The sequence below is a fragment of the Lactuca sativa genome, chromosome 5, assembly GCF_002870075.4.
Source record: "Lactuca sativa cultivar Salinas chromosome 5, Lsat_Salinas_v11, whole genome shotgun sequence".
NCBI classification, from domain to species: Eukaryota; Viridiplantae; Streptophyta; class Magnoliopsida; order Asterales; family Asteraceae; genus Lactuca; species Lactuca sativa.
Window position 1 is genome coordinate 286,702,172 of NC_056627.2, and position 15,372 is coordinate 286,717,543.

General features: G+C 40.6%; 1 protein-coding gene across 1 annotated transcript; it reads right to left on the reverse strand.

Annotated features, from left to right (window-relative positions):
* Positions 1 to 1,897: 1,897 nt before the first annotated feature.
* Positions 1,898 to 2,714, reverse strand: LOC128126034 (uncharacterized). The gene is made up of 4 exons (XM_052763732.1): positions 2,533 to 2,714; positions 2,169 to 2,436; positions 2,015 to 2,074; positions 1,898 to 1,936 (listed from the first exon to the last, which is right to left on the reverse strand). Exons 1-4 carry the CDS (start codon positions 2,709 to 2,711, stop codon positions 1,898 to 1,900), a joined length of 546 nt encoding a protein of 181 aa, XP_052619692.1. The 5' UTR covers positions 2,712 to 2,714.
* Positions 2,715 to 15,372: the final 12,658 nt, after the last annotated feature.

A 15,372-nucleotide genomic window follows, 5' to 3' on the forward strand; every position in this document is an offset into this window, starting at 1 on the left:
ACACTCTTGGGTGTGTCTGGACTCAAATTGAGGGGTTGAGAGATTTTTACAAGAAGAAAATAATTTTTTATTAATTAAAATTAAGTTTTTTTTTTTATAAAAAACAAAGAGTGTGATGCGTGCAATCAGCTGGGCTCAAGTAAGTTTTCCCCAAGATACCCATACATGTTATAATATGATATGAAGTATGAATAAGTGAACTGCATGTTAGATTAGGACTAAGGATCTAGGATGGATGCCTTGTATTCTTACTATATGTGCTTATTGAAATGCATGCTAGTACTGATTAGTTAGTGGTAGGATGGATTGTTTAGGTTATGCCTGATTATATGAGCCTTAGAATTGCCTCCTAGTATAGATTCCTAATAAGATGATAGAATGGATTGATGGAGTATCACTACTAGAAAAACAGCCTTTTTACGACGCTCATTGCGCGTCATAAAGGGCTCAGACGACACGCAAATGCGCGTCAAGGAAGGCCCTGTCATAAAGAGAGACGACGCGCATTTACGACGCGCAATTACGACGCACGTTTATGACATGCAATGCGTATCAAGAAAGGCCCTGTCATAAAGGAAGACGACACGCATTTGCGTATCGTAACCTTACGACGCGCGTGTTAATGACACACAATGCGTATCAAGAAAGCCCCTGTCAAGAAAGGCCAAGTCATAAATGCAGATAACACACATTTTTGCGTATCATAATTTTAACTGTTTTAAAAAAATTATTTATAGATTTACTAATTTTCAAATTAAATTTCCATTTCATGTCTCATAATAGAAAATAAAATACCATATAGAAAAAAATATAATACATTGCACAAAAGTTGATGTCATACAAATAATCATTCCAATAGTAGACAAATGGATAAATCTCAAAGGGATCAAAAATATGTTTGTCTTCTAATAGAACTTATACACAAGAAAGTAATGAATTTGCTATTGAACTTGTACACAAGAAGAAGGTGTTTGAATTCAGAAAATGTCGCAACAACTGAATTGGCCCCGGAAGCTTGTGATTTGACTACAATTGAGATAAGGATACCATGTTTATTCTTCTTAAGCTTACTAAACAAACTTGACAATAAGATAATATAAAACTGAATTATTATTAAGATTAAGCCATAGATGCACTCAATCTATACAATAAGATAATTGGGTAGATTTTTCAAAGTACAATGTTCTAATAAGAAAAAATGAAATTAGGATGTTATAAACTTGTAATAAATAAATAAATCAATGAAAGTGCATTGTTACTTTATGAATCTAACCCTTAAAAAGCTATAGAACTGAGGAGGCGAAGATTACCATAACTTTATTTTGCAGCATGAATGTCCCCGTTATGATGGATACCTGTTGATGACAAGAAACCAAATTATCAAGATAAAAATAATTATAACATTTCTTGCATTTTGCATAAATATGCGCAAATATTATCTTATATTAAGTAATAAACTAATAGTAGCATGCAATTAATGAAGTAGACAGATTTAGTCCCTGAAAAATTTACAGATAAAACATTCTTTATAATGGATACACAATTTAAAGTCAATGAGAGAGCAAATCCAGTCAACATGGCTATGAATGGATAACTTGTGAGTAGTGGTATAGAGACAACCTACACAAAACATATTCAAGACCTCACTTATCAAACAAACATCCCATTTTTCAAGATTCATATATAAAACTTTTTTTCTCTCATGCAAAATCAATAATTACATCAAAAATGAATAATTAAATTAAACAAATGGTAAAAAGAAAAACTAAATTAAAGAAAAATTGCTTACTCCTGCAAACAAGCTACTACTATAGGGCCAAATATCCTCTCCATAATTGGATACAATGTGAACTGGAAGTGTAAATCATATTCATACCTGTTTATAACCAAGGAGCACCTATGAAACATCATTATGTAGCTCCTCGCTTCTAATTTCCTGCAAGTGTAAATCAAAATAATAAGCTAAATAGTAAATATGCATCAAGCCAAGGGCAAAAGGTGGAATTTTTAATACCTGACTTAGGAGCTTTGGTATGTCTATTGTTGAAAATGTGATCTCATGCATAGGCCTACACTATCCCAGTTTAAAAGGTACATTTAGTTAGACGATTGTGTACAAAAGATAATAACTGTCCTGATGTCTAGTGGCTTGGGATTAAAGGACTTACAACAAATCTTGTAAGAGCATAAATAAACAAATAAAATCCATAACAATAATGGAATAGATCATTACATTCCATTATCATGTTTGGTTGGCTAGAGGAAATGGAATGAATTTCAGTCAATTCCATGCGTATAGTTGCACGATTGCTATAACAGAAAATAAGAGGCTGTATACAAATGCCAGGTGTCTCTGTATGTTGTATTGAACTAATACCTTTTGAATAACATACTTCAGCTTCTGATAAATCTCCACTCTTATAAGCCTCGTTTCCCCTGTACAAATCAATTTATTTCAGAAATCAAAAGCATATTAGGTTTATACAAATGTGAAATATCAAAAAAAAAAGGGGGGGGGGGCTAAAACAACACCTTTTTCGCCAACTGTCACATGTTCCTTGAGCTGTAGCCTTTGTGTGCTCCCCGTTACCAGGTTTATGAGAATGGGACACATTAACACAACCAGTTCTCAGCTTATACATCTTCTGATGTGGCTGTTGTCTCACTGCCATGTCAGCACTAGCAAAAGATGTAACAGAAGGTGAATACATAGATTTTCATGTAAAAAAAAACTTACAAGAACAACTAGCGGATCACGAGTAAGAGCAAGGCCATTGATCATGTTAATAGGAAGCATGTTCCCATCTCGATCTATTGTGTTCACTAGAGTCTCATCAACACATTCTAGCTTTGAGTCTTTCATCCTTGGTATATGGCTGACACTTCATTTGATAGACCACATCCTAATTATGTATCATAAATAAACATATTTTATGCTAATATTAAGCTAAATCTATTTCATGTAAGCAAAATAGCAGTTTAATTATATACCTCCATCTACAATTTCTCCTTCATTATTTCTTGAAATATGGAATGCTAGAGAAAATATGGTTCCATTTGAAAAAGATTCTGTTATCTCACATCCCTACATCATATCAAAAAGAAACACTTTCACTTTGTGAGAATCCATAATTACAAGATATTGCCATTTATCTTATGATGATGATTGATGAAAATCAAATCCAAAAGTCAAACAACAAATGGACATATATATGATTACCTCAGAATCCACAAACATGTTGTTGATTGCAATATAAGAATCATTGTCCAAACATATGCCTCTAGCATTTAAATTAGTTGCATCAACATTCTCCTTGCTATCCTTTAGGTAGGTGGCTGCTGCTAGTTACAAGAGATATAGATACATAAAGCATCCAAATTTAAAATCCTCAGTGAACAAAAAGTAATAATAATGTCAAAAAATAAAAAAGGGTAACCAACTAACCTGGTTTTTTTCTAGCAGAGGATGTAATCATTTGAGAGGCTTTGTTCTCTTGGTTGTTGACATCTTTAGGCACCTTCTTCTGAGTTTTTGAAACTTTTGGACTAGCAAGTTCTTTAGAAGAATTTCTTCCCATTGCTACTTTCTTGGTTTGCATCTCAAACTTGGGAAAGAACCAGATTCAGATGCTTAACAACTTCAATTTTTTGGTAGATATGTTTATAAGTTGTGATCTTCCACAAATTGTCTGACTGGCATAATGTTGCCTAACAGATTGGGAAATTTTATTTTAAGTTTGAACAACGACATGAATAATAATAATAAAGAATAGAGATTGAAATGTAAAGAAATATATGGGTGGGGGTGTGATGCTTGCCTGGATTGTATTGTGTGCAAGGTATCTTTGGTTACTTCCTTTAAATCTGACATCAACCCGTTCCCAGCTTATTTGACTCAATCCCTTAATCATCATTTATGAATTTTTAATTGATGGTATTAGAATTCATATAACTCAGCAGTTGAATAATGAATTGGTTGCTACCTTCCATGCTGGCAGTGGCAGTGGCAGTGGCAGTGGCTGTCTTAGCTTGTGGGTTTTGGGCTGTGGGTCCAGAGAGGTTTCTTATTTTGTGATATTTTCTGCATCTTCCTTGAGAATATGGGGATATCTACCACTTCTCACAAGATTTTTAATCTATAAAAATACTGAGATAAATTAATTACACTATACCCAGTAGTATTATTTTATTTTATTTTTTTACCATAGGCAGCTGAATCTGATGACGGATTGATGATGTGCTCCATCCCACAAGATCTATTTCAAGTGCTTGAGTTAAGGAAAAAAAACATCCAAAACTTAATGGTAGATTTTTTCAGGAAAAAATATTAGGATACGGTCTGAATGGACATTTGCATAAACAACACGGCGTTTGAACGACTGCAATGCGGATCTACAAAATCAACCAGAAAATTCATGCAAACAGATCTCCAAATTCTCCTTCTTTTCTACTGTGTTTAGCTGAAAAAGGGGGGGGGGGGAGGATGTCAATGAAAGACTTACATGAACTTTAGGTGTTCTGAATCATTGGCCATCTGAACCAAGAGAGAGGTCTGTCTCTGTCCATTAGCCTTGTCTTTCAAATACAGATGTCTTCCTGTTCTTCTAACCACCACTGAACTGTGGTACCCTACTTTCTCAAGGCCTCTGACTCCACAGAACATTGGGACCTGAAACAACCAACACTTCCATCAAATATTTCCAAATAATTAACTCACAATTTACAAACCTGTCTGTGTCCTCTTGAGCCAAGGTGTGGAGTCGCAATTGTAATAAAGTTAATAGCCTCAACTCCAGCAATTTTTCCAGATCTGTCTTGGAATGTTTGATTCTATGTGTAGAGCTTAGCAATAGCATATCTTGATATCAGGCCACCAAGTGAGTGACCTATAAATGATATCTTTTCAACTTTAGGATTGCGTTCTATCACATATATCACCTGAAACCAAAACCACCACTTTTACTTCAAACTACAATGTTGTGTCATAGTAGAAATGAATATTTCTAGGTCTTGGATTTAACCCTAAAAATGATTAAGGAGGAGGATACTCACCTCATGTCCTAATCTGCTTCCCATCACATCAATTCCATCAAGCGTTGCTAGTGCAGAGTTACGTCTGCTGCCTGTAGAGCATATCGATACACAAGATATAATATGGAAAATAAAAATGATAATACCAATAATACAACCAAAGTTCAACAACACTTTTAACCAAAACTAATTCTTTTTCTCAGCTTCCAGTAATAACATCAAGTTCATAAACATTTGGTATGCACAACTGAGAAGTATCTTCTGAAAAGAGGAGAGGAGTGCTATAGAAATGATTACAATGAATAATAAGATCCTTGGGATACTTATTTAACGACTTCTAATAAAAAAATTTGGTAGATATGTTTATAAGTTGTGATCTTCAATTTTTTGCATCTCAAACCCCAAGTCTCTACGAGAGTTCGCTGCACAGCATTCACCTGTTACGAAATCAAATTTTACCAAACCCATATAAGCAATAGATCGAACACCTTATCTGCACGACCCAAACAAACTACTAAAAAATATGATCAAACTAAACACCTACCTCATGAGTACGAGAAGCTGGGAATGCTATTGTCAAGGACTCGACAAGAGCTGGCGAATCTAAACAAACAGAGACTGCAGCAGCGAGCCTGATCAAACCGTTAGCGATTGAATCAATCAATTTCTTATTGGATTCAACTGATTCGTTCGAATTTGCCTTGGGTAAAGCTTGAGGTGGTGTTGGTACTTTACACTTGCTATGGTAACCATTGAAATTGGAAGAAGATAATCGGTACTTATAGGGAAAAGTTGAAGAGGTTGGTGTTTGAGGGGTTTTGGTGTAAATTGATGAAATGGGTGAAGAACTACTAAGATCGAGATTAGGTCAGCATACAGCATCCATGGTAGATACTCTAACTGGGGGATTTAGGGGGTTTGTAGATCGTAATCAAGATGAAGGGATTTATGGGGAATGAATGAGCAAGTGTAATGGTTGGATTTAGGGGGATTTATAGTAATCCCTAAAAATCGGACCCAAAAATCTCTATACCGGGTTTACAAATACACAAACCACGCTTTTTCCTTTTCGTTAGAACCAAGTGAAGGTCAGATGACGGCGAAGATAGTGGTAACTGATACACAAGGAAAACCTTTTCAACCACCATGAAACAATTAAGACAAAGTTACAATGTTTTCGTTGCTTCAACCTTCAGTGTGTGATTCGCAGCGACGAAATGATTAGGGCAAGAGGGAAACAACCATCGAAATAGAGAAACAAAAGGGGAGATTTGACCGTGAAGATGAAGAAAAGAAGGTAGAAAAGAAAGGCGGGTTTTCAAAATTTTAGGGTTTCGTTTCCCCCCGTTATCTTCTCAAGGCGCGTTTCCTTAAAATTATAAAGCGACACCTACAGAAGACGCACGCTTAAGATAAAGCGCCCTCCGTGTTTTTAATTTTTTTTCTTGAAACACTAATTTAAGGGCACGCAAAAATGCGTTTCCACGATCCTTCAAATTTTGGAAGTCTAACAATATTTTTAAGGACGCCCAAAAATGCGTAACGTGAATTAGCGAGTGTCATTGTTTGCACGTCATTAAAGGCTATTTTTCTTGTAGTGTATGTTGGTTAGATTTTCCATTGTTTGAATGTTGCTTGCTTTGTTCTTTGTGGGAATCTTAGCAATGTGAGCTAGCAAATAAGTGAATGTGCTAAGTCACATGTGGCACAGGTTGGATAATCTCAGAGTGATGGACTTGGCCTTATTGAGTAACTCTTGTTTGAGTCCAACCGTTCTAGGATTGAGTCTTTTACTCGAAGGATTATCTAATCTCTGTTACATGTGGCTATATTCATGAGGTGGCTAGTTGACAATAATGAGAATCCTTCAGAAGCTGAGGACTGGGTGGGTTCAAGAACCTAGTAAAGCCTAGGATATGCTTCAGCGGGTTAGTAGTGCGGTTAGTGAGTTTTGGGTACATCAATTTAAAAAAGTGATTTAGAGGATCCGGGAGGATCACTAAGGAAAGTATGGATATGTGTGGAAGGTAGTATTGGGCCCGTACAACTAAAAGCACAGGATCTGTATTCAAATCGGTGAGAGTCTTGGGGAGTCTAAGGAGCTTATGGGAAGGAGAATTCTTGGTGATTCTCTGATAGTGGTAATAACTGCTTTGCAAAATGAGGATGAGCACGCATAAGGGAAGACCAAGGTTGGGTCTTGGCTCCGGTGGTGAGCTAGTTAGTGGAAGGACTGCGATGGTTTTGAGTTCGTTTCAGTTTAAGGAGATGGAAAGTGTTTTCTACACTAGTCCCTACCCCTTAGGAGCTAAGGTTCGGTTCGCCTTGGATCTCTTGTATCAGGCGGCACGAATTGATTGTGCGATCTATTGCTCTTTCAGGATACGAGACCATGTCTTGGGAGTAGTTTGTTGCCTGGTTTAGCATAGAGGTTGCTTCAGCTACTACAGTTCAACCATGGGCGATTGATCTGGTGAGTGTGTCAGGGTGCGAGACCCTGAACGATATGATTTCTAGAGCCGAGAATGGGAGATTAATTTGGAGCACTCAGGAATGGGATCTAGATTCTGGCTCGGGCTCAGGAGTAGGACCTGGGCCAATCTATGCGCGATCGTAGGAGTACATCACATCAGAGATTACTCATAGAGTTTTGGAATGGACCTCGATGGTCTTTTGTTCATACAAGGAAGGGATTTTGGGAGCTCTCAATAGTCGTCTCGGGGCCTTTCGGCCCAGAATTGTCGCGGAGCAGTTAGGGGCTCATCTGGAGCTAAAAGCCTATGGATCCCTAGAATCCTTCAGGAAGGAGGATCCTATTATTAGTTCCTGTCATTCAGATCGAAAGGGAGTGTTGCACCACACCCTCAGGATGGTCGAGGTAACTCTGGAGGAGGTGGTCAGGATTCCTTCAGATGTTTGTGGGTATGTTATCTTCGGCCATTTCAAGTGGATATCAGGAATTTGTATCACTTTGGAATTTTGATTGAGTTTGAATAAGTTAGATCTTGGGTCGGTTATCTGTTATTGTCTGAGTTATATCAAGGATTGTCATATGTCATTTTGCATGTCGAGGAGTCTTTGCTGAATCTACAGATGGACGTATCTTGCCGAGAGGGTCCTTCATGTACAATTATTGCTACGGGTCTTTGTCAAAATTTGTTTAGGAGTATTTCTTGGAGGACCTTTGGTCAGGAATTAGTGGGATAGTTCTCTAGTAAGTCAGGGTTTAGTGGTTCTATCATCTGTTCGGGTATGATCGACATCTGCCTATGGAAGAACTTTTGAGCTCAAGGAACTACCGTTTCTAGGAAAGGAATGGTTGCATGAAGATGGTGGTGTCAATTGCGTGATTAGTTTGATCATTGGATGTGTCAAGGGAATCGTACCTTCACGTGGACTGAATTCGGTTAGAGTTCAATGATTCCTTGAGGATAGAAATTAGAGTAGAGGTTCGTCGGTACATGGCAAGAGTTATGGTTCTTAGTCATCGACATAAGAACTCAAGGAATTGGTATGGTATCATGGGAGGTGATTTGGATTATCAGAGTGGTTAAGGTCTCAAGTGTATTCTTCCGGATTCCAGGAGTTACGTAATCATTGAGATTAGCTAGTAATGGTTCACTAGCAAGGGTAAGCCCGATCTTCAGCAGATCGATCGTTGGAGGGTAAGAAGGATTGGGAATCCTTTAATTCTCATGTGTTGTGATAATCTAGTCGATTAAAAGTGGGGGAGAATCATTCAGGTATTCAGGAGCAAGAGCGGTTATGAAACTAGGATGAGTTTTGCATCCCCGTCAGGGAGGAAGGCGGCCCAAATAGCTGTTTGGTTTGAGGGTTGTTTAAGTTGGGAGTTCGGTAAAACTCCCCAACATGTATCTTGAATTGACCTTCCCACGCTTTCTGAAGCGTATTAAGCCCTTTCAGGGTGAGACTTTCAAAAGGACTTAGTCTCCCACCTGGAATTCCAAAGGTTTCACGAATCTGAACGATCTTCTCTGTTGTTTCCCGAATGATCCCCAAACCTGTTAGAGTGCTGTCAGGAACTCATCCTTTATCTAACTGGGTGTCACCCACCTCAGCCCAACACAGAGGGGATCTGCACTTTCGGCTATAGAGGGCCTCGTATGGAACAACCTTTATGCTCGTGTGATAACTATTGTTGTAGGAAAACGTGACAAGGAGAAAAGGAGTATCCCATTCCTTCCCAAAGTTGATCACACAGGCTCACAACATATCTTCCAAGGTTTGGATAGTTCTCTTACTTTGTTCGTCGGTTTGTGGATGGTAGGGTGTACTCATGTCCAGCCGCGTTCCAAGGGAACTTTGTAGCAACTGCCAGAACCTTGAAGTGAATCTACTATCTCTATCGGAGATAATGGATATGGGAACACGGTGCAGTCGTACAATCTCCCGAATGTATGTTCTTGTGAGTTTCTCCATCTTGTCAGTCTCTTTGATGGGTAGGAAGTGTGTGGACTTGCTTAACCTGTCTACGATCACCCAAATGGTATCGAGACCACCCGTAGTCTTGGGCAACTTGGTTATGAAGTCCATTGTGATCCGCTCCCACTTCCATTCAGGTATCTCCGATTGTTGAAGTAAACCTGAGGGTTTCTGGTATTCGACCTTAACCTTGACGCAAGTAAGGCATTTACTTACGAAGGTAGCAATCTCTGCATTCATGTTAGGCCACCAATATAACTTTTTAAGATCTAGATACATCTTATCTGAACCTGGGTGGACAGAATATCGAGTGTTGTGCGATTCGGTCATGACCAAGTCTCTGAAGCCACCGTGTTTCAGTGTCCAGATCCGGTCCATGAGATATAAGGTTCCGCAACCCTTGACTTCCAAGTTCTTATCCATCCCTCTTAGGGATTCACCCGCCACATTTTCAGGTTTCAAGGCCTCGAGTTGAGCCTCTTTGATTTGCGTGGACAGGTGCGAATGGATAGTCATGGTCAATGATTTAACTCTTCGACCAGAATATTATTTCCGACTTAGGGCCTCTGCTACTACGTTGGCCTTGCCGGGATGATAACGAATTTCGCATTCGTAATCATTGAGTAGCTCGACCCACTGTCGTTGTCTCATGTTGAGCTCCTTCTTGTCGAATATATGTTGTAGGCTTTTGTGGTCTGTAAAGATAGTGCTATTCGTACCGTATAGGTAGTGTCTCCAAATCTTCAGGGAAAACACAACTGCTCCTAACTCAAGATCACGCGTGGTGTAGTTGACCTCGTGTGTCTTCAGCTGTCTTGAGGCGTAGGCAATGACCTTACCTCGTTGCATTAGAACACAACCGAGCCCTTGATTGGATGCATCGTAGAAGACCACGAAGTCTTCTATTCCTTTTGGGAGGGATAGTATCGGTGTGGTGCATAAGGCTCGTTTCAGCGTTTGGAACGCTCTCTCCTGATTCTATTCCCATTCAAAGGCCACGCCCTTCTGGGTCAAATTCATAAGAGGTTTCGCAATCTGAGCGAAGTTTTGAATGAACCTACGATAGTAGCCAGCGAGGTCTAGAAATTGACGAATTTCTGTAGGCGTCTTCGGTGCTGACAAGTTCTCAATAGCTTTAATTTTGGAAGGGTCCACATGAATTCCTTCTTCACTGACAACGTGACCCAGAAATTCGACTCTTCGGATCCAAAACTCGCATTTAGAGAACTTCATGTAGAGCTTCTCTGATCGCAATGTTTCCAAGATCTGACGTAGATGCTTACTATGCTCTTCCTTATTATGAGAGTAACTAAGTATGCTATCTATAAAGACGATGAAGAACTGATCCAAGTAAGGATGACATACCTTATTCATTAAGTCCATGAATACTGCATGTGCATTGGTCAATCCGAATGGCATCACCACAAACTCGTAGTGTCTATAACAAGTTTAGAAGGCTGTCTTTGGACCATCCTCCTCTAGCATTCGTAATTGGTGATACCCGGATCTCAAATCTATCTTTGAAAATTAATTCGCCCCTTGCAATTGGTCAAACAAATCATCTATGTGAGGCAGAGGGTAACGATTCTTAATGGTAAGCTTGTTGAGTTCCCTGTAGTCGATGCACATATGAAACGATCCATTTTTTTTTTTGACGAACAAGACCGGAGCTCCCCAGGGTGAGAAGCTTGGTCTTATAAAGCCTTTGCTGAGCAGTTCGTTAACTTGACCGGACAGTTCTTGCATCTCTGCAGGTGCTAGACGATAGGGCGATTTGGCTACTGGGGTAGCCACTGGAACTAAGTCGATTTTGAACTCGACTTTACGTTGTGGAGGTAATCCTGGGAGTTCTTCTGGAAAGATGTCGAGAAAATCAGGTACTACTTGGATGTTCTTAATGTCCTTATTCTTGGCTCACATCAACAACATGAGCAAGGAATGCGCGACATTCCTTTCGCAAGAACTTTTGGGCTTGAATACTCGAGGTGATACGAAGGTTCGTGTCGGGTTTGTCGCCATAGACTACTAGAGTTTCGCCAGACGGCAGATGAAGGCGAATAGCTTTTTCATAACACATGATGTCGGAACGATGTAGACTCACCCAATCCATGCCGATAATGACGTCAAAACTTTTAATTGAGAACGACATGAGGTTGATTAGAAATGAATGGCTATCTAGAGTTAGAGTACATCCAATGTATATACTACTAGTGCTCTCAGTTTTCCTGTTAGCCATTTCTACAGTGAACGGTTCTTTAAGTGAGTGTGGTTGTTGTTTAAGTAAGTGAGCAAATTTCTGGTTCACGAAACTCCTCTCCGCTCCACTATCAAATAGTATGCATGCATAAGAGTTTTCAAGGAGAAACGTACCAGTCACCACTGTAGGGTCAGCAACTGCTTCCTTCTGGCCTATAGCCAAAATCCTTCCCACTCCACCAGCATTCCCTGCCTTAGGGTAGTCTCTTTTGTAGTGGCCCACCTCGCCACATCCATAGCAAGACTGGCCCACACCAGCGCTAGGGACTTGGTTGATTGGCCTTGCCGGAGCTTTGCAGAATCGGACAGTGTGTCCCTTTTTGTTGCAGTTAGAGCACTGTAATTCCCGGCAGGGTCCATTGTGGTGGAAGTTGCATTTGTTGCACTTTGGCAAGTTTCCAGCGTACTGCTTTATCGGAGCAGCAGCGGCGGGTGCTATCGTAGCATGAACCGCCACAACCTACTACTTTTTGGCAGCTTGTTGCTTATTCTTGTCATCCCAGAACTTCTGCTTGTTGTTAGCGCATTTGGAGGGTTTGGAGATGGCTAGAGTTGTTGTTGATGACGGGGTATAGACCCCATGGTCAATGAGCCATTGTGCCAATCGCTTGGCACTATCGAAGGTAGTGGGGTTTAAAGATAATACGTTTCCCTGAAATGGAGGCACCAGCCCCCCAGATGTATCTCTTTATTTTCTTTCCCTCCGTGGGAACCGTGTTGGGACATAGGGCCACCAGCTCGCTGAATCTGGCGGTATAGGAAACTATGTCGGAGCCCTTCACGGTTAGGCTCCATAGTTCTTGTTCTAGTTTTTGGATTTCGCCCCGCGGGCAGTATTCTTCAATCATGAGGTCTTTCAGAGTCTCCCAGCCCATATCGTTTGCCACTATTAGAGTTAGTGACTTGACATGGCTATTCCACCATGTTAAGGATTTTTACTCGAAGGTGCAGGCATCAAATTTGACCTTGCTCCCTACTGGGTAGGAGAAGATCTCGAAGATCGACTCCGTCTTTTCGAACCTTTGAGAGACGGCAATGACTTTGCCAGCCCATTTAAAGGACTTTGGCTTGCAATTTGTGAAGTCCTTGTAGGAGCACTCTCTCGAGCGCACGAGGATTTCACCTTGAGTAGAATGAACACGTTTTCCACCTCCGCTGGCACTGGTAGAGTGATATTGAGCCATGGCTGTTGCTACAATCGTAGCTACTGCAACATTTAGAGTTGCCGTATCGATTAGTGGAGGAGGTGGTGGAGTTGTTTCAACGATCGGAGGATTACGCCTTGTTGATTTGCGAGGAGGCATCTTTCAATTATAAGTTTACCAGATGAACATAATGGTAAGAATTCAATAGTGAAATTAATGATCGAGTCCCATGAACTTAATCGACATAGCTCAACAACTAGATCAGAGTATGAGTTCTAGTGATACAAGAATGAAAGCATTTGGATAAAGATTGCTAGAAGATTAGATATATGTCAATAATATTGGTATTAATGATGTAATGAGTTCGGGAAAAATGACCTGACAGTAGGTCTTACATCAAACCATATAGGGAAAAGGTTGACAGATTAGAAGTCTATTTAGTGTACTTGCAAGACAAGAATATTTTACAAATAAGTGCTTCATAGCACACAGATAAAAAAAGGCTATTCCTTAAATCAAATAAAAGATGTGCTAGACATCTTCTACCGGTGACGGGCATTCCTCGAGTGAACCCTCATATCCGCCAGTTGACGTACCACCTCTTGAAGATGTCGCTCATGAGATCTCTGACGTAGTTGAAGTTCTATGACTTCAGCTCGGGATGCAACAAGCTCTCTCTGCAGGACCGCATTCTGATTCTGAGTCCTTTCAGAAGCAGAATCCAGATGGCGAATGCGTACCGTATTGACTCCCGCATCGGCATCAACTTCCATGATTCGGTTGATGGCCGCTCTACCCTGCTCATCACTACGGGTAATCCTACGGACCAGGATAGGTAGGACTCTGTCTGCAGAGCCTCCCTCGCTCAAGCTATAGAAGCTTCGATCTCCGTTGTAAGGTAAGGGTTGACCCTGCTCATGGCTCCATTTGTTCAAGTTTTTCGTGTAACGCCCGGATTCCCATGTATATTAATTATTCCTTTATTTTTTTGGGAGGATGGGAGGGGACTCGGCGAGTTGGTGTTCAGACTCGCCGAGTATGGTCGCGGATTCGTATCCGGGTTCACAGCTGGACTCGACGAGTTCATGAGTGGACTCGGCGAGTCCACGCTGTTTAATGAAACCCTAATTTCCTGGGTTTGGGACCTATTTAAAGTCCCTTAGGGCCGTGATTTGCGTCTACCAAACTCCAGAGAGAAACCCTAAGAAACCTAGAGCGTTTGTGAGGAAGGAGAGGCCATTCTTGATCATTTTGCTGGTGTATTCGCAAGAAGGAGGTGACCAAGGCAAGAGGAGGCTGAAGGAGGTGCGATTCTGGTGATTTCAGAGTCCAGAGACTTCATATTGAGGTATTAGTTCGGACCTTCTTCAGATTTGGTGTTGATTCTTAGAGTTAGGGTTTTCTAACGCTTTAGAGGATGGATATGTGGAGAAATTGGTCCCCTCTTGAGTTTATGCTTTGGATCTGGACTCAAAGAGGTCCAGATACCTTAACCCTTGGAGCTTTATGAGCTATTTTGGGAGCCATGAACTTAGGATGTTGTTTTTAGGGATAAGTCACTAAGTGAGACCATCTAGATGTTATTTGTGTGTCAAGGTCTAAAATTTACGTGATTATCATGCTTGGTAAGGTCAGATCTATGGATTAAAGGAACATATCTGACCTCAGGAGGTCTATGGAGTTTGTACATGGCATGAACTCGCCGAGTCCAATATCAGACTCGGCGAGTAGGGTTAGGGTTTCCCGTAAATCACTCAGTGATTAGACTTGCCGAGTTGGGGAAATAACTCAGTGAGTCAGAAGGGGATTGGGGGACTTGAGTCCAAGGTGGAACTCGCCGAGTTGTTCTTGAGACTCGGCGAGTTGAGTCAGGGTGGCCCTGCGATTCATGCCAAGTGTGACTCGTCGAGTAAGGGGAGGATCTTGACATGCCAAGTGGGACTAAAGAGTTAGTGGACACGTGTAGACTCGCCGAGTTGCCCAAGTGCACTCGACGAGTCGGGTCAAAGTTTGACCATTGACTTTTGTTGACTTTTAGGGTTGGGTCAATAATGTCGCCTTTGAGCTAAAAGAGGGGAAAAATGGTCTTTTGCCTGCTGAGGGTGCCTAGAGAGGGTTGAGTCTAGTCCCGAGAGTTATATTTATGAGAATATCTACTTTATGTGATTAGGCGGAGGCTAGATCATATTTCTACCGAGTCAGAGATTTACTGAGACATCTGAGGTGAGTCTTCTCACTATACGTTACCTAGTGTGGTAACAGAGTTATGTGACAGAGTATTTTAGAGTTATATGTCAGCGTATTTGCATGTTATTATGTGTTGTGAGTTATTGTGATATGAGATATGCATGATTCAGATTTTATAGTGTTAGGACCAGTGGGTCCACAGAGTTATGGTACCCAGAGGGTCCCATAGAGGTATTCGACCAGAGGGTCAATAGTGTTACCGCCTCGAGTGGCTGATATGTGTTTATGTGGTATTTTGGGGAACTCACTA